The 23,987-nt window shown below is 43.1% G+C and overlaps 3 protein-coding genes across 3 annotated transcripts; 1 reads left to right on the top strand and 2 right to left on the bottom strand.

The window, feature by feature from the left end:
* Positions 1–1,757: 1,757 nt before the first annotated feature.
* Positions 1,758–3,531, bottom strand: LOC101758746. The gene is made up of 3 exons (XM_004978736.3): positions 2,711–3,531; positions 2,257–2,602; positions 1,758–2,165 (listed from the first exon to the last, which is right to left on the bottom strand). Exons 1-3 carry the CDS (start codon positions 3,387–3,389, stop codon positions 1,859–1,861), a joined length of 1,332 nt encoding a protein of 443 aa, XP_004978793.1. The 5' UTR covers positions 3,390–3,531; the 3' UTR covers positions 1,758–1,858.
* A 7,975-nt stretch (positions 3,532–11,506) lies between these two features.
* Positions 11,507–13,744, top strand: LOC101757255 (putative auxin transporter-like protein 4). Its single transcript, XM_004978731.4, has 5 exons — positions 11,507–11,978; positions 12,135–12,247; positions 12,398–12,581; positions 12,698–12,795; positions 12,873–13,744. The coding sequence occupies exons 1-5, from the start codon at positions 11,583–11,585 to the stop codon at positions 13,528–13,530; spliced, it is 1,449 nt and encodes a 482-aa protein (XP_004978788.1). The 5' UTR covers positions 11,507–11,582; the 3' UTR covers positions 13,531–13,744.
* A 3,414-nt stretch (positions 13,745–17,158) lies between these two features.
* On the bottom strand, positions 17,159–23,322 carry LOC101756847 (sec1 family domain-containing protein MIP3). The gene is made up of 7 exons (XM_004978730.3): positions 22,987–23,322; positions 22,373–22,516; positions 21,505–21,657; positions 20,529–21,038; positions 18,889–20,424; positions 18,731–18,799; positions 17,159–17,948 (listed from the first exon to the last, which is right to left on the bottom strand). Exons 1-7 carry the CDS (start codon positions 23,032–23,034, stop codon positions 17,832–17,834), a joined length of 2,577 nt encoding a protein of 858 aa, XP_004978787.1. The 5' UTR covers positions 23,035–23,322; the 3' UTR covers positions 17,159–17,831.
* Between the last annotated feature and the right edge of the window lie 665 nt (positions 23,323–23,987).

Here is a 23,987-nt window from a genome sequence, read left to right as displayed (position 1 = left end):
CAGAGATGTGCTGATAGAGTACTAACGCAGTGAAGAGGGCCTGAAGCAGGACAGGTGTGTTCTTCTTGCGATGAAACTTACTTTATGACATGATAGTTCAAAGGAATAATCTAGCGTAAATAACCAAGTTTCTGAGCCAGTGAATCATGTACTACATCCTCGCAAAACGAAAGGGAAGTACCACATGGTTTGTCCCCTATATTCTGGTCCTACACATTCCAAACTACGGTAGATAGATTACCACTAGGGATTTAATTTGGTGTTCATTTCTTATTTTCAAGTTGAATCTTGATGCGCGCGCACATCCGGACAGCGTCCTAAGCACGTTGTTTGCAGCATCCAATGGAATAAAAATAGGCAACTTGAGGAGATTAATTGATATTATTTTAAGCTTAGCCAATGACACCATGGTATAATTGGCTCTTGATGTTTGTCATGTTTTGTTCTGGACAGAACATACGATGGGAAAACAAGATTAACAACGGTTAGTGAACAGTCCTGAACCTATGATCTGTATGGACAGAATATATAAGCTTCTATAGGTCTTGATGTGCACAAACAGACAACCTCGTAATATCGTTGTTGACTAAAATAAAGTACAATCACCATCTGATGTACCGGTTACAGAGCAGAGCTACACCGATAAGTAGCGCCTGCTATTCATCAGTACCATACTTGTATTTAGTAGTTCATAGAGATGGATGTAGCTGGATGGTAGCCTCTCCAGAGGGAATGTAAGATTTGCATATAGGGAAGTCTAAGATTAACAGTTCAATGTTTCTTCTAAAGTGTCTATTTGTTCTAACCTCTTGTCTAGTTGCTTCTATGTATCATTACTAGTTTTTCGGATGGTTTGGGTGGATGACTAACTATGCTAAAACATAAAAAATGCGCAGACAACAAATGCATCATCAAGTAATTTGTGTTTAGAAGAGAAATACATGGAGTAAACAAGCCTAGAGCTTTTGCTGCACCTTACAGGCTGCATATAGGTAGCCACTAGTGCTTCCTATTATTTATTTTCATTTTGAGTCTTGGTATAGCTCCACAGTCAGACACAACGTTCTAAGCACAGTGTTTGCAGCATCCAAGGGAATAAAAACAGGCAACTTGAGAACACCAAATTTTTGTTGCCCAGGTGGTGCACTCCTGTCATTGCCTCTTGATATTTGCCCTGTTTTTATATATTATGGGCAGAACACAACATGGGAATACTAGATTAACAATGAATCCTGAACCTATGATCTGTTTGGCTTGAATCAGCCTGTAGACCTGCAGACAACCTCACAGTGTTGGTGATTAAATTACAGTACAACAACCTTCTTAAATACCGGTTCTTGAGCTGCACAGATAAGAAGCACTTGCTAGGGATCAGTACTATAATTGTATTTAGTAGTACATTGAGTTAGATGTAGCTGTATGTTACCATCTCCAGGAGAATATAAAATTTTCAGTTCATTGCTTCTCCCAAAGTACTTGTTTGTTCTTAACCTCTTGTCTAGCTGCTTCATGGAAGGATCTGAAATGCTTATGGAGGTAAGCATCTGATCTCAGCTCAGCACATGAGGACAAACTGATGTTTTGATATTGGTTTAGTTAGATCTTGGAAGCTGGCACAACTCACTAGTTTTGTTGATAGTGTGCGAAACTATTCTCTTGTTGCCTACGCGTTACGTTTAAAAAACTGTTTTGAATGATTCCTGCTGTTTTAGCTACTGTTATGATTGATATGATGTGCCAATCAGAACATGCAGAGATAGTAAAGATTTGCAGCCAGAAGCTATGCTTTTTATGATCTGGGTAGAATTATGGTAGCAACAACACAGTGAAAATAGAGAAAAATTAATAATAGAAAACACTAATAACTAGGTTGTGCTATGGCAATGACCTGATAGCCACTGTATATGACTACAAAGCAGGGCAGAATAGCTCTAGGATTGAACACAAATAGTTCATCCAAATCTGAGTAGACCCCCTCTGAGCTGGGGCTGACAGAGTCACAGTCATAGTCCTCTGAAGGTTTTGTATCACTGGCCTTCTTCACCCTCCCTGCAACCACCCTGCACACCAGCATTGCCTTCTTCTCGCCGTCAGAAATCCCCTGCGCCATGTCATGGGCACGCCCACTCGTCGCCATTGTCGCAATCCTCCCATCACCATCAACCCTGATGATTCAGATTTTCGTCAAATGACTATAACATACAATGCTTGGGTATCTGAAAAATTCTGAATGTTTGCCTCAGTAGTTGTAAGTACCTGAAACCATCCCTGATGATGGCGCACAGCTTGCACTGCGTCGCCGGCGCCTGGCACAGGGCGGTGCCGCCGCCAGCGCCGAGTGAACACGTGAAGGTGGTGCAGTGGAACCGGAGGAGCTCGTTGCCGTCGGCGACGCACCGTGCGTTCTTCTTGCCTTCCTCGCCGCTCGCCCTCTCCTTGATGCTCTCCTTGTACTGCTCGAACCTCTTCACCGTCCTGTCGCTGTTCTGCACCTTGAGTATCCTGTCGATCTTGCAAACGGGAGCCTGCTTCCTCAGCCAGCTTGACTGGAAGATGATCTCCACGATGTTCCTGCTCGTGTCCTCGGGCCCCAGGTCTGAAACTGCCATTGCCAATGGAGAAATGTTCAAGAAAAAGTGAAGCTTTAATTTGAACAATGCAAGATGACAAAAGTTGGTTTAGATTTTTCTTTTTTTGAAAGAAAGGATACCTGCATGCCTGGTTGCTTTGTGGAGCTCGAGTGACTCTGCCTTGCCGAACACCTCGCCGCAGTCGGTGCAGGGGAACGCGGCGGCGAAGCTCCGGGGGTCGAAGACGGAGTGACACTCGTAGCACCCGGAGAGCTTCCTGATCGGCATGCCGCGGAAGGAGCTCCCGAACGAGGACACCGGCGACGAGAGCGCGGAGGAGAGCGGCGAGGACGCTGAGGTGACGGTGGTCGCCGACGAGGAGGTCGCCGCGGTGGCCTCCGAGTTGAAGGACGATGTCGCGGAGACGGCCGCGGCTGAGGCGGCGTACACGGCGTCGACGTCGACGTCGGGGGCCCTGAGGGACCGGCTCGATGCGCTGCGGCCGCCGCTACGGTCCCGGCTCAGGACCGAGCTCTCCTTGGTGCTGCAGATGGAGCTCGCGCAGGCCATGCTTCGGCTGATGCTGACGCTCCTCTTCTTCTTGCTGCTCTTGTCATTGTCACTGTTCTTGCCTTCTGTAACTGCTGGCACTGCCGCCGCTGGTTGGGCTCTGTTGCCGGAGGAGGAAGAAGGGTAGAACCCCATGGACCTGGCCACCCAGGAAGAAGAAGAAGAAGAAGACTTCTTCCCAGCTCCTCTGCTCATCGTCTTCTTGCCTTGACTACTCCTACCTGCATCCATTGGAGGAGGACACGGCATGGTAGCTCTATGTAATGCACCTAGCAGCTAGGCGTCTCTTCCTTTGTGGAACTTTGTTGGGAGGCAAAAGGAGTTGCCGGAACAAGGGGAAGGTGGTGAGTCACTCACTTTAGGCTGGGTTTGGTTGCTCCATGATTAGGATAGTATTAGCGCCCCTAATGCCTGGCGCCTTTTTATTTCGTAATGCCGGGCTGGTGGGGTGTGAATGAAAAGACACGCAGGCGCCACAAATGCCAAGGAGGAAAGCCTGGGAAGGAGCTTTAGTTTTGCTGCGTGTGTGAGTGTTTTTCATGGATGGCATGGCATGGGCAGCCTGCAATCATGCCCCCAATCCTTTGCTGAGTTGCTGGCACAGGCCGGTCCACGTGATGTGATCACCTCCTGCTTCTCTCTCTCGGTGATGCTACTCTGCTTGTCCTGAGCAGAGAATCATGCAGTGCCTCCCTGTCTCAGCAAGTTGTAAATTGTTTCGCAGTACAGGATGTAGTGTACGAATGAGAGGCCTAAACTAGCATTTGTGCCATATCTGGAATGGAGCAGTGTGCTTGGATTCTTGCCCTGAACAACGGCACCAACATGGCAACATCACCAAAGCCGCCAACTTGTTGATCCACGTGACTAATACGTGAGAAAACTCGCAGAACAAGAGGCAACAAAATCGGCATCTGAACCAAACAAAATCGGAGTTGAGAAGATCTTGGTGGTTTTGAGGAGGAAGATGGTATCCGTGGGTGCCAACTCTTTCTTTCATGCTGGTTTGATCCCCGATCGCAGCGCGGCGGCGTGGTCAGAAACCCGCGTGGTTTACTGTGCAATGGGTGCGCCGCCTCGAAAGGCCTGCGAGGACACTGCGCCCCATCATTAGCGGCAGACCCAAACGCAAACGGCTAGCCCTATCCTCCTCCTCAGTTCCTCGCTCGTGTCTTTTTGCCACTGCTACGAGAAGGATGACGATGATGATGGATTAGCGTTGTACTACCATGAGCGTGCGTGAGAGAGCTTTGCGGTTGATCCGCTCTGGATTGCGGCAATCATGGCGCCGTGACAGCCCATGATTGCCCCGGCCAGTTGATCTTTGGGCATCTTCTGAACAAGACCAAGTATGTTTACCAACTTGGTCCTGGATGCACGAGAGCCATCGTCCCCATGCTCTCCATGCATGATTATCCATCGTCGTCTTGCCTCTGAAACCAACAAAAAAATTTATCATAATAAGCACATGCATGGGCTGATGATGGGGCACGCTCTCTGGCAAGGTAAGCTAGCAACAGCGGCGGATGCAGTCCATGAGTTTAGGAGGGTCCCTTCCTTCCCTCCCTTCTCTTCTTCCTTCTTCTTAAAAAAATCATAGAGAGGTTAATAAGGGGAGCTCTATTGTCCGAGCGGCAATAGGAAGGCTCGAGCTCCACCACCCTACCGCTAGATCCGCCCTGGCCAGCAAGGAGGCCATGTATATGCATGTTCATTTCAGGTTATATAGTGTGGTATCATGCATGATTGTTCCATCTTTTCTGATTAACAAAAAACAATAATACTAGTTTGGCCGTGGAGGATGTGGGACGTGCAAATGCAATCGCTGGTCGTTCAGCTGTCAGTTGTCAGCAGAAAACCAAAGCACGCGACATTCAGATCTCATCTTCAATCCCAGCTCCATTAAATTCGGCAGTGTTCTTTTTTTCTTGGGACAACATCTACATGCAGCTTCTTCATTGGGAGGTGACTGGTAAGCAGGAATTGGGACGGCCGTGTAGCGTGCCAAAAGAAGGCCGCGGCTTTATCCAAAAAGGTCAAACGTATGGGCCTGCTCGAGTTCAATCACACGGCCCAGTGTGCGTGTAACATGATCCACCACACATATGTGTGTATGATCTACAAACATGGGCTGGTTCTTCTTGGGCCGGGAACAACAGCAATGCAAGCAGATGTTGTCCTCCAACGCACTTGTTCTTGGCCCGTGAACAACAGCAATGCAAGCAGATGTTGTCGTCCAACGGACTTGTCCAGTTAACAGTTGGTTTCAGAAAAAAGTTAGCAATTGGCTATTTTTGCTTCAGTTATTATCGGTCAAATTTTCATCTAACTGATATCATCCATGTCTTTTTATCTCAATCAAATTCTGCGTCAAGCAATGAACCAATAAAGAAAAATGTCTGAACAAAATGTAATAGGATGACAACTATTTTGCTAAGTCATCCCTTTGTGCAGGATTCGTGTTCGGTGGGGGCACCCATTGTCCCATTGGGCTTTCTTTTCACATGTGTGTGAAATAGTTATTTGAACTTAGTTGACTTTTAAATTTATTTGATGAAATTGTAGAAGAAAAAATAATTTTGAACATCTCATTAAAACTTACGTGAAGAAGCTGTTGTATGTGGTTAACTTTTGTGAATAAGCTGTTTGAAATTTTTCTGAAAACAAAAAGTTGTGGACAAAACAAAGTTCAGAGCTCAGACCCATGTCTTCCTCGTTGACCGCCCTCTCACCACACTGCCGGGATACAATCCACAGGGAGATGTCTAACCTTGTTAGAGCTTTAGAACCAGAAACCACTGCTCCAAAAACAGTTCCAGGAGCGGTTGAAACGACATTTGCATGGGCGGACACGCCACCCGCTCCTAGTTTTTCAACTATTTTTCAGGGGTGGGTGACGGCGTTACCCGTCCCTGGAAATGTCGTTCCCGCTAAAAAATTCAGCTATTGAAATTTGAATTCGCCAAAACTATTTTCCGCCAGTTTTTAAAACTTTTGGTTCCCGCTAATTTCACCCTAACAGTCTAGTGTGCGATCGAATTGAAGAAGCTATAGTGATCAGCATAGAATATATGTTACATAAATTCAATTTAAGCATACGAAATAATAATAAGGAAATATAACCATATATATACATCATTAGAGTGCACATTGACAACATGTTTTTCTGCCACTCGCGAAGGCTAGCCTTGGCGGTACTCTTAATTCTCCCACTCACGGATGCTAACGTATATTATTTTCTTGTGCTAATTCGCGTTCTAGGTGATAATAGGTACCTCTCGGGTTTACCACTTTATGCAAAATGAAACGACATAAATCGGCGGCTATATTTAGAATTTGTTGCTTATGGAGATGCGAACTATGTAGTCGAGGCCTAATCTGCAATTAAAATCCACGTAAAAATTAAGCAAGTATTAGATAGGTGGAAAAGAATGCAATGTACATATATATACATCCCTATATATGAAAGGTAGCCCCCTACATGTTCAGAATCAGTTGTATATCTTCTGAGCACCCTGATGTGCCCACACACGTTATACCCGTAGTGTACAGAACCAGATGGTTGCTTGTGGTATGGAAAGTTTGTGTGTACAATCATTTTTTCCGGTCTCTCGTGGTTATAAATCCCCCCCTTTGAATGTAGTGATGGTAAGCTCTGTTTTGAAAAAAACAGAGAAGTTGGTTTATAAGTAATCTTTGGAGGGAACAAATTGAGAAGTTAGTTTATATGTACTCTAAGGGAAAAGCTACAACTGATCCGTGCGCTTGCAGTTCACAAATTGGCACGCTAACTGCCATCAACAACGGTGGCTACGACCCACCATTTCTAGGGGTAGGCCACATCATCACCCGCCCTTGTAAATCATTTTTAGGAGCGGGTGATGATGGGTGAAGGGGTGACCCGTCCCTGAAAATGGTGATTTCTTGCAAATGGTTCTCCAGGCCATATGCTACAGTAACGACCCCGTTTTGTAGGTGCGGGTGGTAATTTCGCCCACCCATAGAAAAAAACAGAACATCCCTACAAATCGTTTTTTAGTAGTGAACCTATTATGAAACTAGCTAGAATGTTAAATTGCTGGTCGAGGTCGACTACAATTTTTTCTGAAACTAGCTTGAATGTTAAATTGCTTTAGAACTCTGTCCATTTGTTCTCTCCACACAAATAAAAATCTGAGGTACATACTTGTAGCTAGCTGACGTGGATGGTTGGAGACTCGCTCCGATGCTGGCAGTAACGCAATTGAAGCATCAAAAGTTCAAAACCCATTATATTGAGGTGTTGCAGAGTTTTAGTTACCATGCATCTAGTACTGCTCAGATGAATTGCATTTAGCTGATCAATCACTAGCAACGCTCTTGCAATTATCAGAGAGATGATAATGCATACGTGCAAGCAATCGCACAATCAGGATCCAATTTCTTCCCAACGCATGCTTGAATTCAGACGCAATGGAACATCGATCGTTCCTTCCTCCCAAGGAGATTACGAAAGAAGATCTGCCTCGTACCCACCACGAAGGTGCACGCAGGAGCCATTTCCGGACGCAGGCCCATGCATCTGCGGCGTGCCGTCGCCAGCCTTGCGTGCCAACTCCAAAGACATCCTCGTTCCCGTGCCCGGCCTCTTTCTTCTATCTCTCACGCTCACGCAGAGATCGATCAAGCATCATGCAAGGGCATGTGATGATCATGACAAAATTGAAAGGAAACTCTTGTATATCTGTTGATCCCTTGGGACACATACACTGATATAGATGGTCGGCAAGAAATGCAGCTGGAACCCAAGCCCTGGACCGTGGCAGAAATGTGAGTGAATGGGGTCCCGGATCAAGAAAAGATGCAATGGTCCACGCACGGAGAAAAAGAGAGGCCATCGCGCGGCCATGATGGGAGAGGAAGCTTTAGTTTGTGCATCAACAGGGGAAGGTACATCCTGATTTGTTTAATTAATTAGTCACCAGAAGCTACGTTTGCTTGCACCTCCAAAGGTAATCATTAGAACGAGATCGGTCACGATCGAACTGGAAGCTACCTAGTAAGGTCGGCTACACAAAACATCACCCCCAAAAAGGATGAAAAGCATGTATGTATACCAAACTACGCGCATAGAAGATCTGGAATTTAGTCAATTAGTTAGTTTCTTTCGGTATGCATTTTGGTTGCTCATCTTCGAGTTACCAGTTTCTTAGCTTTGGTGGGAGTCGGAAAGTTAATTTGGTTAATAATCTTCATTAAGTAGTTGTGTTGTCAGCCTCGACAAATTGTAGCTTCATTTTCGATCTTGCTTTCTCTTAGTCCATGGCCTTCTGGGATATTTTGTCACATCACTCTGTGAGTGACTCATTTAGCTGACTAACCAAATTTACAGAGAAAATGTAGAAATTACCCGTCTTGTGATCTCTGAAGGCATAAATGATTGATCATAGACGCACACATATATAGTTCTAGCAACTCTGGTCACATCAATGGGATTTGCCTTTTGCTTTGTCCCTAATTAATATGATTAAGATCGACAAGCCAGGATCAAGATCATCATAACTGTAAATGTACTAGAACTACTAACTTCTTAGAGCTAATTATGCTTTGTCCTAGGGGTGATTTTGATATGCCCGCGCTTGGAACAGAGGAATATGTCACATTCAAAATTGTTTTTGAAAGAATTTCCCATGTGTTGCTTGTCTACATTTTGTTTATACATATTTTAAAATCATCATCCTTCCACCATGTCCATATCCATTTCATGTATACTCTAAATTTGCTCTACTAAAATTTAAATTGGATATATTATTAAGATGATTATTTAGAAAAATGAAACATGCTACTTTTGAAAATTATGGTCGCCACCGAGGAGAGTATTTTGGTTTCATATTTTAGTCTCAGCCTGCTCATGAATGAGCTTGTTAGTTCATGTGAAGAAAAAAGAGCAAATCTGATTCCATATTATAATGTTCAAGCTCTTTTATATGGATCTTGAATAAAGAAATTGATTAAAAAGAGAGAAGATTTGTAGCATTAACAAATCCTAGCCTGGGCCTGCCTCCTTGATTCCTTGTAGAGACATACTAATCATATCTTTGAACATGCACCTTTTAAGCCATGTACTTTAATTTTCTGCTTCCCGCGCTACCTTTATTTTTTTTTCTCCGCATACTTTAATGCATTGTGCATATTCCTCTTGTGTTGTTCTCTCGATCTGTCGTGTCCCTTTATGTGCTTCATATAAAATTTTGAACATTTAAGGACTACAGCATGCATATTTTCATGCAACAAAAGACCAATAAATTAATTATTTCAGGATTGTTATACCATCAGTTGATTAATGTATAGGCAAAAAGCTCCCCCAAAAAATATATAGGCAAAAACTGATAGTTTTGTGTGTTTATCATGGGAAACACTACAAAAGACCTAATTTTCATGAATAATGCACCCGAAAGGCAGCTGATGCTAACTTTTCATGCAAACTCAGCTGATGCTAAAAATTCGATCATGATTTTTTTTAGTCACAACTTAATCTCAGTATTTTCTTTCACTTTGAAGTAAACTTAATCAGCTCTTCAAAATTAAACATACAATTAGCTACCGATATTTCTCATTTATTTGATGCTTCCTTGGACTAATATATACTTGTTATCTCAAAATTTTAATTATGCTATCGTGCATCAACAGTGTCATTTTTGTAGGATGGTCGTCCTGGTCTCCTAATTTCCTTTTTGACGTCCCTTTATTCCATTCATCAACTCATCATCAGTAGTATCCATGATTGCTCCAGGGGTGGGTGATGGTGCTCCACATTATTATGTTACACGTGTGACAACTAATTAGTTGTGCTGCTGCTCTCAGAGCTGCTCGTATGGCAAAGATTTGCAGAAACTGATGACCCACACATACTACATGATAGAACCAATTCACTAGAACACAATCTCCTTGAAAAGGCAAAAGAAAAAAAGTATTGATATACAGGAAATATGTTCCTATCTAAAGCCTGGGCTAAAAGATATTTTAATTAGTTGATGCATGCAAGTTAATTAGCAGCTTCTTAATTTGCCGATTACTAGTCCATCAAGCCATACTCCTCCATGGGCTAGTAATAATTTTAGGAAAAAGTGTATTTTTCATCTCTCAACTATTGCAAAAGGGTGATATTCATCATTCATGTTTCATTAGGTGCAAATTAACCCCTTAACTAACTAAACCGGTGCATTTATCATCCCCACCTTAGTTTAATAATAGTTTTTAGTTCCATCTAATGATAGTTTATGCCACTTAATAATCTGATTAATCACTACTTAGCGATGTAATATGCTGAGTCGAAGATATAAAGCCCACAAAACATTCAGTAAATCTTCTAAGTTGGCTACCGCATAAAAATTTTATCGGAAACACTAAGATGATTACATAGTCTAAAACGATGTTATATGACACAATATCATCATTAAACTAAGGTGGGGATGATAAATGTACTGGGTTAATTAGTTAAGGGTTTGATTTGCACTAAATGAAGCACGAGGGATAAATTCAAACTTTTGCAAGACTTGAGGGATGAAAAATACACTTTTCCATAATTAAAATAGACAAAAGCATTTAAAATGAGTCATAAGTATTAGAATTAAATTTGTGGACAGATTTGAGGTTCATAAAACTATTAAAAAATTACTCATTTTCTCTTATAGACACATGTAAGTACTATGTAATGTTTATCCGAGACAAATTAAGGTCATATACTTCTTCTTTTTTTGCGAAAGAAAATGTGAGAGACTTCGGTTACCTATTACTCTTTCTATTTTTTTTTGAGGACTCTATATTGACCAATGATGATTTGTACAAGGACACGCATGTCATAGGCATGGCTAACTTTGCATGGGCCACTGCTAAACTCCAAGCACGTCCGGTTACCAAATCAAAGATCACAATCCAGCAAGTCTTCAAATTTTGATTGCACATTTTGTTTGATGCGTTTGCCCGTACCTCCATCTTTCCCCTCTAATGAATAAGTACACTACACATACGTCCGTACACGGATCGACCAGCCCCCAAGCTACACTGTAGCACTGTAGGCTCTAGGCCTCTAGCTACGTATACGTACAGCCATGAACAATCACTGTCCATATGTACTAGATCCTAGATCCCTCCTATTATAAACCAAAGAAAATAAAAGAGAGAGAAAAATTATTGAAGAGAAAAAAAAAAGATGACAAGTTGCATGTCAGCAGCAGCTAGCCGCATGGGCCAGGCCGCTCGTGTGCTGCCGCCCCGTCCATGCACGCACCCATCACAGCACTCTACAGTGACACGAATGATTTTTTTTTTCTATAGCTTTTCTGATGATTCGCCAGCTCGAGCCTAGCTATATAGTATTGGAAGCAGAAGTGTCAGATCATAGCAACGAGAAGGGATCGGAGGAGGAAGAGACGAGCGAGGGAGAGAGACGACCAGCCTAGGATGGCGTCGGAGAAGGTGGAGACGATCGTGGCCGGGAACTACATGGAGATGGAGAGGGCCGGCGGCGTCGTCGGCGGCGACGCCGGAGGCGGCGGAGAAGAAGCGGCGTCGGCGGCGACGTCGAGAAGGGGCGGCAACAAGGCGCTGTCGAGCCTGTTCTGGCACGGCGGGTCGGTGTACGACGCGTGGTTCAGCTGCGCGTCGAACCAGGTGGCGCAGGTGCTGCTGACGCTGCCCTACTCCTTCTCGCAGCTGGGCATGGCGTCCGGGATCGTCTTCCAGCTCTTCTACGGCCTCATGGGCAGCTGGACGGCATACCTCATCAGCGTCCTCTACGTCGAGTACCGAACAAGGAAGGAGCGGGAGAAGGTCGACTTCAGGAACCATGTCATCCAGGTAAATTGTTTCTTTAATTTTCTATTTTATTTGTTTAATTTGCTCTCATTATCATTATCTAAGAAGGATATATAGCATAAATTGGACATGAAAAAGTATGGAAAATTAATTGTTGGATCTTGATCCTTTGATCGATGTTGCTGGAAATTGGAGCAGTGGTTTGAGGTGCTTGACGGGCTGCTGGGGAAGCATTGGAGGAACATGGGCCTCTTCTTCAACTGCACTTTCCTCCTCTTCGGCTCCGTCATCCAGCTCATCGCATGTGCGAGGTAATCATCCATCCATGCATGCGTGCGCTTAATTCACATCATCAATATAATTAATAGTCACAATATTATATAGTCTTGTAGATAATCTGTGATCTGACGATGTGTGCACTGATGATGATATCCATGGATGATGCATATATGGGCATGCAGCAACATCTACTACATCAACGACAAGTACGACAAGCGGACGTGGACGTACATCTTCGGCGCCTGCTGCGCCACCACCGTCTTCATCCCCTCCTTCCACAACTACCGGATCTGGTCTTTCCTCGGCCTCCTCATGACCACCTACACCGCGTGGTACCTCACCATCGCCGCAATCACGCACGGTCAGGTGAGTGAGTTCCATGCATGACGCAGACGATCGCGCTCTCGTCCGTTCATCTTTCTCCATCAGCTCCGTGAAACGACTAACATACCATCGTTGAATGAATGACGACATTATTATAGGTGGAAGGTGTGACGCACTCGGGCCCTACAAAGATGGTGCTCTACTTCACCGGGGCCACCAACATCCTCTACACCTTCGGAGGCCACGCTGTCACAGTGTAAGCCTACCTGGCAACATCCTAGCTTCACCACACACAGTGCCAGCTGATCATTCACGCATGCTGACGTGTCACAGGGAGATCATGCACGCGATGTGGAAGCCCCAGAAGTTCAAGCTTATCTACCTGGCCGCCACGCTGTACGTGCTGACGCTGACCATCCCGTCGGCCTCCGCCGTGTACTGGGCCTTCGGCGACACGCTCCTGGACCACTCCAACGCCATCTCCCTCCTCCCGCGCTCCGGCTTCCGCGACGCCGCCGTCGTCCTCATGCTCGTCCACCAGTTCATCACCTTCGGCTTCGCCTGCACGCCGCTCTACTTCGTCTGGGAGAAGCTCGTCGGCGTGCACGAGTCCCGGAGCCTGGCGCTCCGGGCGGCGGCGAGGCTGCCCATCGTGCTCCCCATCTGGTTCCTCGCCATCATCTTCCCCTTCTTCGGGCCCATCAACTCCACGGTGGGGTCGCTGCTGGTCAGCTTCACCGTGTACATCATCCCGGCGCTGGCGCACATGGCCGTCTTCGCGCCGGCGGCGGCGAGGGAGAACGCCGTCGAGCGGCCGCCGCGCGGGGTCGGAGGGTGGGCCGGCATGTACGCCGCCAACTGCTTCGTGGTGGCGTGGGTGCTCGTCGTCGGATTCGGGTTCGGCGGGTGGGCCAGCACCGTCAACTTCGTCAGGCAGATCGACACCTTCGGGCTCTTCACCAAGTGCTACCAGTGCCCGCCAAAGCACTGACACGATAACCATGTTGTTGGCATAGAGAGATCAAGATTGAGCAGAGCTTGCTGAATTTCCATGTCGGCATGCATACGACGACATGATTGATGGCTTGTCAGTACGCGCGCTGTACCTGTATGTATGTGTGTGTATCTCTAATGATATATATATCGATCGAATTATTAGTTATTATCTCTGAGCTGTAACCATGTTTGTTCAGGTTGGTTTTTTCTTTCTTGTTTTTGGTTGAGAAAGAAACAGTTTTGTTTGGCTTGTAAAAATTCAGGTTTTAATTACGACCACGGTGCAATGTTCCTGGAAAAAAAAACACTCTGATGCTTGCATTGAGCTCGTTGGATGCATGCAGCGCAAAATCAGAATAATTTGGATGGGATTTTTGGAGATTGCGTGATATCCGATACACAATCTAAACCAATGTTTCAAATTTCCACGAATTTCAGTGATTTTGGTGGTGACCGTAAGAAAATCCTGAAATTTATTTTCTTTCGACCTGAATTTGTTTATGTTTTCTTTTTTTTTCTGAAGGAAATGTTTAGTTTCCTTGTTTACAATTGCAGACATTTCTATGGAATATGGATATGATCATGGTTGCTTTTTTTTTTCCACTGATGACATCCATATATAGCATAACTGTAAAATGACCATGACACACTAGACACTTGTAAAGTCACATTACAGCCTAGCTTGATAAGCATTCATGCATGCTATATGGGCTTTAATTTGGAGGAGAGAAGGAAGAGGAACTGTATGCATGGTCTGGTCCACCATTCTGTCCTGCAAAAAAGGTTGCTCCTGTAGAAAGATCGAACTGAAGGTGTGTGGCTGCATGTTGGAAAGGTGAGTGAGGCTGCATGCATGTGTGGTCCATGCCTGGCTTTGTTGTGAAGAAAGGACTAGTTTGGAGGAGACTAGTTTATTTGCATCCATCTATCTGGTCCTGAAAGGTCATGATGCTTGCAGGCAGCCAGTACAGTGAGAAGGTTCAGGACTCAAAGCATGCATGTGGTACCTCTCATGTGGTTGCATGATGGACTTTGGGGGTTTGGGTCCATATGGTAAGAATTCATCTGGATAAGTTAGTCTAGCATATCACAGTTAGATCAAGAAACCCAATAAGGCTGGCTGGCTCTAAGAAACATGCATGTTACAGCTCTCAAGATCTGGAGAATTCAGATGAACTATTGAAGTGCACAAACGACGTGAATGGCTGTAAACATTTTGCAGACTGAAGGTGACTTAAATCATGTTCGAGGGTGCACTTCTATCTTACTACTATTAATTGGAGGCTCATTTTGGAGCCTTCACATCAATTCTCACAAGGATCTCACAAGGTATGATAGAAAAAGAAATAAACCCTAAAAATTCTTACAAGGAACGCAAACATCTGCCATCAATTCAATAAACTCTAATCATCATTGACAATAGCATCCATTAGGTCTGATTTGCCTTTATATTTCTCACTTATGTCATTATGTAGAACAATGTAATAGTCCATTTTTTATAATAAAATACAAAAAATGTAAATAATAGGTACAATAAGAACTAGAGTTCCAACTTAATGTTCAGACACAAAATCGCAAGTACTAGTAACATCAAAATTAGAAAGCCAAAATCTACATAAGGGTTGCGACAAAGTTGACAGAACTCAAGCTAAAGTTTCAATTAACACATAATAAAGAGGAGCATTGTTGTGATGCAAAGGAGAAAAACTATGAATATAGATGGAACACACATATAGCATAACTAGCAACCAGAGTTTATCACAAACCGGATATAGATATTGCAAAGTACCTATATACGAGTATTATGTTAAGCAATCTCGATTAGCTGTGAGTCCTAAATTTGTATGTGGACTTCTAATACTTGTATCTTTTAATATTGTAGCCCGGGTAGGAGCACGGTTGATGGAACAGTAGTTATGAGGAGATTAGCAGAAAAGAAAGCAATAGTCAGCTGGGTAGCATATGCTTATCGCACAGGTCGGAAAGATTCAGTCAGCGAACGAGAACAGTTGGTTCCCTGCAGACCACACTCAACCCAGTCCAACCTCTGTCTACAGAGACGCTAACAACTATAGACACTAACAGGTCATGGAACGATAGAGCAAAATCCACGGCATCCATGAATGATGCATGTGGCGCCTAGTCCATGGACAGCAGCTCTGAAGCAAGGAACCAAGAGGCAGCTGCAAACCCCTCTCGGCAGCTCCGGTGACCGTGGACTGGCCTCGGCGTCCTTAGCGGGCGTCGTCGTCTTCTTCATGTCCGGTGGGCAGACAGGATCATTTCAGAAAGGTTATGGTGCAGGCAAATAAAGGTGCAACCAATTCAGCACATCATCCTTCCACTCTCCTCATTGCCTTGATGTCTGGACGCTCTGATCTCTGAGCCGCTAAATTCCTTTCGATGAGTTTGGTCATATTAACTTATCATAAATTCAGTTCAATTTGCTTAATAGTCCAAGTGTTGACGACAATATATAAGACGCCATCTTTGTGAATTTGTGATTTGTGAATACCACCAGAACCAAAAGAAGAAGAAAAAAAGCTCTGCAGGAGCAAGAAGCCGGGACCTATCTATACCTGCAGGACCATGAATCATTCAGGTCCTTGCATGCCTACCCCTCCAGGGACAACCAGCAGGGTACCAGCACCACCACACCAATCAGGCAGGCAAGGACACACACAAAAACATGGATTAGTGCAGTCCTTAACAGCTGCTAACCACAATTAACAAGCAGATACTGACACTGCAGAAGGACCAAGGGTTCTAAGTACACACTAGCATGTCAAGCATGACACTGCCGGGTGAAGAAGCAACACCAACACAGATACCCTCATGTTAAATACCAGATCTGCCGGAGAACCTTGATGGATCAATGGCAGGGCAGGCTCATTTCTTTCCTTTTTGTAGCAGAAGCACGTGTGATCGTCCGTGCACCTTTCGGTTCTTTGCATAGCAATAATTGGGAGGGTCCAATGAATCATGGATTGGCTGTGATAATTGCCAACAGATGTGACCCCAAGATTCTTGAGAAACTAACTGTCCTAGAACAACTGATCTAAGATGTATGTTGTTGTGTTTTTTTCTAAAAAAATGTATGTTGTAATGAAATGATGCCATGGTGTACATTTGTTCTCCTAAATCCAAAGCACATTTGGAAGTCTGGGTGAGTGGAAAAGGATGGTGAAAATTTTGCCACGCCTTGGACGAAATTGTAGCAGTCAATATGCCTATTTGTATAAGAAAAGCAGGCAAATACTCCATCCGTTCTCGTTTTAGCTTTTTTAGGTTCATATATATTATTATGCATTTAGATATAATGTGTGTCTAGGTGCATAATAATATCTATGAACCTAGAAAAGTCAAAACGACCTACAATTTGGAACGGATGGAGTAGCAAACAAGGAATAGTAGCAGAAGGAGATCCAACAGTTAGTGTTCCCTTGTGCAGCATAACAAGCTTGGCCTTCTTATCTTATATGCCCTTTCGGCCAATGAGTATGTGAATACTTACATTACATGGCTGATAAGATAGTGCAAAGCTACCCTTGACCCTTGTACATCATTGGATACTTTGAAGACTTCTTTCCAAGGATTTAGATGACTTACCAAAAGATTTGGAATAAAGTCTACGGCATCAAAAAGATACTTTGGCGAATTTTCAATATATAGGGATGTTTGAGAGTTTTCAAGTGCAGTAAAACTCCGAACTTTCCATATCACAACCGTACAATGTACACTGATTTCACATGCTGGTTACTATACTGGCAAGCATATCTTTGGAAGCAAAACAACTGCTCCTAAACAACACATGTCCATGCTAGTTTTGAGTGTATAGTTAGCAGGTTAATTCAGACTTATCTTTTGTTTGCTACCTCTTGACGTTCTAATATAGAAGAATGCCAGTCACTCACTTTAAGGTAGATATCTTTAGCGAAGCCTTCCAAGGTCTTCCCCCATCCCTCATCAGAGATGTATAGCTTCCAGCAATATGTGCATTTTCTGAGGATTACTGCAAAAGCCATTATTGCCGGTGCTGCAAACTAATGAAAATTGTTAGTACATCTTGCAGCTTATGACAAAGGGTGTCCAAGGATGTTCATGAAGTGCTATCTGCCGCTTCTGGTAGTATCAACAACACACTCTTCATACTGTTGACATTCTGCTCCACCAGACACTAAAATTTCTGATATAATGCACTGGGTAAATAATCTGGGTTACTTGGGACTCTTATTCTGATGCCTTGTGCACCACCTCCTGATGTCAGAATAGGCCTCTCAAGCATGAAGGTTGGGCCTACGAGCCCAACATTAACTCAAACATGTCATCTGGAGTGAGAAGGGTGGTACCACCAAGAATAAGCTCCACATCTGGTCTGCTGCTCTCTGAGATTGCCTTCATAACTTCCCGCACCTTGCATAAAAGAGGCCATTTGGTTTGGTAAGGCAGTGATTACCATCTTGTTAAAGATAATATGGTTACTGCATGACATTGAAAATCCATGTGTGTTGTTGATACTACATTTCAAAAGATCAAACTACAAGTGCTGGAGTTTTGGAGATTGTATGTTGAAAATAAAAGAATGCTAGCTAACATGTGTGCTTTTCAAACTGCAGTAATTAAAACTTACTATTATAGAACAAGATTTCATATAGCGAAAAGGTACTCTCTGATTTGAAATACATATCATTTAGGGCATCAACACGGTCTACAAGGTGAAAACTTTAAGCAACAATTTCTAAAAAAAATGTCAAGGGTAGTTAAAAATTTTGTAGGTAATTCTCATGGAGAACCTAATAACATCAATCTTACATTTTCAATCCATGTAGTTTTTTTTATATATTGATAGTCAAAGACTCAAAAGTAAAAAAAAAGTTGAATGAAAAGAATCATAAAACGACATGTATTTTGAATTGGAGGTTTCATACCCACGCTTCCTTCATACCAAGATAAACTCATTATACCAAGAAAAAAAATACATTATTCTGTCACACCTGATCAATTACCTAAAATATCTTTTTCATAGAATCATAATTGACAAAGATAGCAGACATTTGTTACAATTAAAAGCTAGTGGTGGGTTCATGCAGTTTGCAATAGAGTTCATTCATGTAAACACCAAACAGTCTGGGAGAAACATAGAACTTAAATCATGAGATGGTCGAATAGTGAAAACCAAAGAAAATGTATCTTACCTCCAGAGTATTAATACCCCCCACAACAAAAATGATAAGCACACTTTGATCACCAAAGCTTGGTTTGGACTGCAAATGGAACGATAGTTAGAAAAATGAAAATAAAGAGATAAACAAAAAGACAGAGCAAGCAAGTAAAAGGTAACTGAGAAACTCACCTGTCCAAGCCCAAATCTCCCTAATCCACTTTTGAACAAACGACCAACAGCTGATGAATGATATTCAAGGCCAGGTACATCATACCTTGACAACAGGGCTAATAGCAATTTATAAAGCAAGCCTTTCCTCGAGTAGCCATCAGTTTCAAATCTACTTAATGCCGCTAGACCTTCTCCAAGGGCATGGTTTCTTAACCTCATACTGGACAATTTGTGAAAGAATTTGAAAAGTTGGTCAACCCTATCTCGCACTTCCAACTTCAGTTGCATATCCCCATAAGCTTCCTCCTTTTGGTCATCGGCATTGTCATTGTCATCCCAGTTACCCCATTCATCATCGAAATCATCAGTACTGGATGGCTCAGTAGAGTCCTTATTATTCCTCTCAACATCTTTGGATCTTGCTTTAGCTTCAAGTTCATTATCCAGGCCATCAAGGAATCGTAGCTTCACTGATGATGGTCGCTCAAGGATAGAATCCACCACCACATCTTTAAGAGACCGCTCATCTTCCCAAGAAAAGGGACCACCAGCTATAGATGTAGGAAAATTCTCACCAGCCAAGATATACCCAATAATTGTTAGAAGTAATACATCCTGAAAACTAAGTAATCCCTGAGAAGATTCCATTGTAGTAGCTTGTTTGTGAGAGTCCACTGAAGTACTAGTGTTTATGAAATCACGAAGCTCACTGGCAAGACTTTGAGTCGTCTCTGCAGATGTTACACTTAATATTCTTTCAGCACTAGTAAAAGCATCCCAGTGAGAACTTTGAGGCTCCAGGAGAGTCATTTCAGCAGCCAGAGCTAACTGGATAACTCCTCTGTTTCTTAACAATGACAACTGGTCTTGAGAGAGTATTTGTACCATAGAACGAATCTCTGAAACAGAAGTGGCTCCTTGTCGACCTTTAGATGCAGAGGATAGTTTCTCATGCTGCAGAGCTTCAATAAGCCATTTCTTAATCAGCATTAATCCATCTTTTGCTCCCCTGTCTAGTAATGCTTCTAAGTAGTGTACTCCAGCATAATTCGATAGGAGTGAACCATTTAGAGTGCCAAGGTCACTGTCAAGTCTGTCATCTTGTGCTTTGTCAGAATAATCAGGCAGCCAGGTAACTTCGGAGTCAACATCAGCAGAGTTCCATCCAGACATAAATGACATGATACCTTCAGACAGCATACTTGTCCGACTCTTAGGTTCTTCCTTCTTAAAGACTGTCTCAAAAGGGACCTTTATATCCAGTGGGACTCGTTTAACAGCAGTGTGAGAATGCTTGCTTGGATTCTGTGGATTTTTCGCCACAGAATATGATGATGAAATCTTTTCTTTGCGTGGCAATGAGGACAGCATCCTATCAAGAAATGAGTCACCATGGAAGCAAGGAGTTAGGAGATCAACCGTACGATCTACGATCAATAGACCAGCAGATCTCTTATTACGACCAACATCATATAAACTTGACATATCCATCATCAACTTCCCAATGACCTTTGAAGTATCACCCAGCGAAAATATATCGAGCTTTAGATCCATCTACATACATTTCGTAATGAAGAATGGCAATCAACAAAGGATCAAACCCTTGACAAAAATAAAAGTCACTAGCAAGTGGTATATAGTATGAGATAAATTGTTACCTTATTTGCCAAATGATACAGGAACTGAGCAGTCAATGTCACTCCTGGAGGAACCTCATCACTGTCGAAAGGTTTACCAGTAGATATAGAGGGTAGACCAGGACCAAGGGAATCTTCATGCTGATTCGACAAGGATGAGTCAGCAATTATGCCCTCAGAAGGCAAAACAAAAGTCCTTGGGGAAATAGGAGAGAAAATCATTGGGAAGTGAGACACGGTTACAGACAACCTCTTTCCGCTTGCCACTAACTGACCTAAGTCACTATCAAACAAATTCCTTTTTGTCGGGCTGGATTCAGCATTCGATCCATAGTGGACCCCAGAACCCCATTCAGAATATTTATCAGCATCTGTGGTGAAATCATTCCCTGTATTACTAATATTATCTTTATATTTATTTGATTTCTCACACTTTTTAAAAAGCTCCTCATGGTCCTGAACGAGTAACGTCTCGTACTCCCGAAAAGCATCTGGCCCAAGTGGAGAATCAATATATGCTGAGTGACCAACCTGCAATAAATTTTCGCAAAAAGATTCAAAAGGCTTGCTTGAAACAAATTTCGATACTATTGATGTTGCTTCGAAGTCTTCCAAGGATACAAGACTGAAAGCGAGTAGCAAAATAGAAATTTACACCATCAGGTAAAGATGTTCTATCCATACTCATCAGCTATGCTAAACACATGAGGACCTCAGGCTCACTACTACATTATAACTAAATAATAAATAAGATATGTTCTATAGTAGCGTAGATGCAAGTTGATGCAGACTACATATATGAAGGGGAAATCAAACAATGTAAATAGAACAAATTTGGAATTTGATGTATGTAAAAAACTAAATAGGAAGCTCAGTGCCAAGTAACGGTATTTTAGGTAATTTTCTTTCAAGAGAGATTTAGTGGACAGAAAAAATTAACTAGCAAGATTCTCAAGAACTTAAAGACAGGGAACATAGTCTTGCAGTGGGGAAGCACCTCCGAAATAGCTGTCAGCACAGTACAATGCGAAACAGTTCCATGGTTGCCCAGGCATCGCAGAATATACCGATGTGCATCACTAAGAAGGCGGGATGTAAGCACTACAATCTTCCTCACTGGATGAGAAAATTTTGAGTGCCAGTCAGAAACCTGCAAAGCACAGGATACAGCATGCAATCAGGTAAAGGGTAGAAGAACAGGATTCTTTGATGAAGTTAAATGAAGGTTATTAGGCCTGGCAGTTCCAATCCATCATAAGTATTGAAACAAAGAGATACATCGACTAAAATTTAAGGTTTTGCAAGTCCAATTAGTTATAACAAAAACATAAATTACAACATCAGAAACACTAATGGCCCTCAAGTTAGAACTTATTGTGCATCAGTGTCTACCAAGTACCAACTCAATACTGAGAAAGTAGTTTAAATTTTCAATACCAGTATAGTAAAAGAACTAAAAGAGCATTCTTCTCAAAATCTTTTATCCATAAAGACCATCAAGAAAGCAGGCACAGAGCAGTATAATACACAAAATCATCATAAAACCATTCCTATCATGCACCAGTGGAGAATATTGCAGCACTGTGATACTCACTCCCTACCTATAATCCTGAAGTGTGCAAGTGACTGCTGCTAATGATAGCAATTACATCCCTACTCAGCATCAAGTTTGCCATGATTAGAGAATCTGTAATCAGTTTACGAATGCTTCCAGGTCTTTATTGTTTCATTTGTGTGCTAGACATGTGTTTACATGCTCAAGCTTTGATGAACCAAACATGTTGCATTCAGTTCTGCACTCACATTTAAGCATACATCACTAACTACAAGTTATGACCGGTAGCAAGGTAGTAAAGGAATCTCACAGCATCAAGAGGTGACGCGCTCTCCAAGCTGCAAACAGCACGAGCACCAAGCTCGAGAAGCAGAGAAAATGCTCCTATGAACTGAAACGCTTCCAGAGTGCCTGCATCAACATACACTATTGCATCCACAATCTCATCTCCAATCTGCAACAGCAGTAAGTAAATAAATTTTATTCTTCAAATATGAAAGGATAAAAGTTTGACATTCAGAACTTATTACAAGCTAGTAGTGTCAAATTATCCACAAAGTGAGCAGGTTACAGAAGACAAATTCTAGGTTCAGAATCTCAAAAGATAGTAACGAAGCTGTACTAGTTAAATAATTTATTGGGCGTTGTAACATTAAGTTTAGCGACAAAAATAATCCACGGTTCAGTCAAGGATGTGAAAAAGATGGTTCTTTTAACAGGTTATAATTACTCAAATCAGGCACATTTATCAGATTATTTCCGCACAACGCAAATTCGCGTGACTAAGTGCAAAAGCAGAGTTGTGGAAACCGCACGAATTCCACGAGACTCTCGCAACCGAAACCTCTTGTTGCATTGTACGAGAGAAATTGGGGCAAGCAAGCATGGACCCGGAATCAGGACGAAGAGGCGAAGAGATCCGACCTGGCGTATGGAGTCGAGGCAGGCGGCAATCAGATCCACGGACCCCATCGCGCCCTCCACTCCTAGGAGGGGGGACGAGGAGGCGGCGCACTAAGCCGGATCGGGACGATGCTGGGAGGGCGAGGCGGACGGTGGTTCCGGGTCCCGCGGCGGCGGAGAAGGACTTGGGGGTGCGCGCTCCCGCACTGCCGCCGCTTCTCCCGCGGTTCCAGCCGCCGCCCGAGCTGCGCTGCAGACCTGCAGTCTTCACCCCGGACTCGTCGGCGTTGATGCGACGGGTGGAGACCTGCGTCGTCGGCGACGAATCGGCGGAGAGCGTGGGTGGAGACGAGGGCGATGATGGGCCGCACGGAAAAGAAAAGAGAAAGATGAGACGAGTGTTCGGATTCGTGGGCCATATCCGATACGGAAAAGTGGATTGGGCCAACATTGGGCCCGATGATATCGTCTTCCCGGAAAAGAATTCCAAATCCTCTGAACTGAAAAAAAAAAATCCAAATGCAGTTGCTTAATTTTATCATGACTGAACCTGTGTATATACAAACTTCAACAGGCGAGGAAGGTTTCTTATGTTGAAGCTCCATCACTCTGCAATAATCAAAACATAATCGCAAAAAGAAAATCAAAAGATAGAGCAGCTAAAATAAACACCTGCTTGTGCTTAGCTCTAGTCATCTCTATATGAGTCGACAATAACGGGAGCAACCAAACATTAACATTGATGATAGAGTAACTTTACTTAATTGCATATATCATGTTACTGAGTTAATAATCATCCGACGCAAATGCCACGAAATATATTGAGTGCAATTTAGGATATGTAAGTCCAAGAAATTAAAGTAAATGCATATGAAAAATGCACACACACCTACCAATATTAATTATGTGAGCATCGATGCGGCGATCCTATAAAACGCTTCTTTCTCACCATTGCATGCCATCTTAGCATTTTAGCAGAAAAAAGACGACGGAATGGCGCTAGTGGAAAGTTGCTCGAGTGG

This window comes from Setaria italica, chromosome VIII, assembly GCF_000263155.2.
Source record: "Setaria italica strain Yugu1 chromosome VIII, Setaria_italica_v2.0, whole genome shotgun sequence".
Lineage (NCBI taxonomy): Eukaryota > Viridiplantae > Streptophyta > Magnoliopsida > Poales > Poaceae > Setaria > Setaria italica.
The sequence above is the reverse complement of the archived record's forward strand: the minus strand, read 5'-3'. Positions and strand labels throughout refer to the sequence as shown.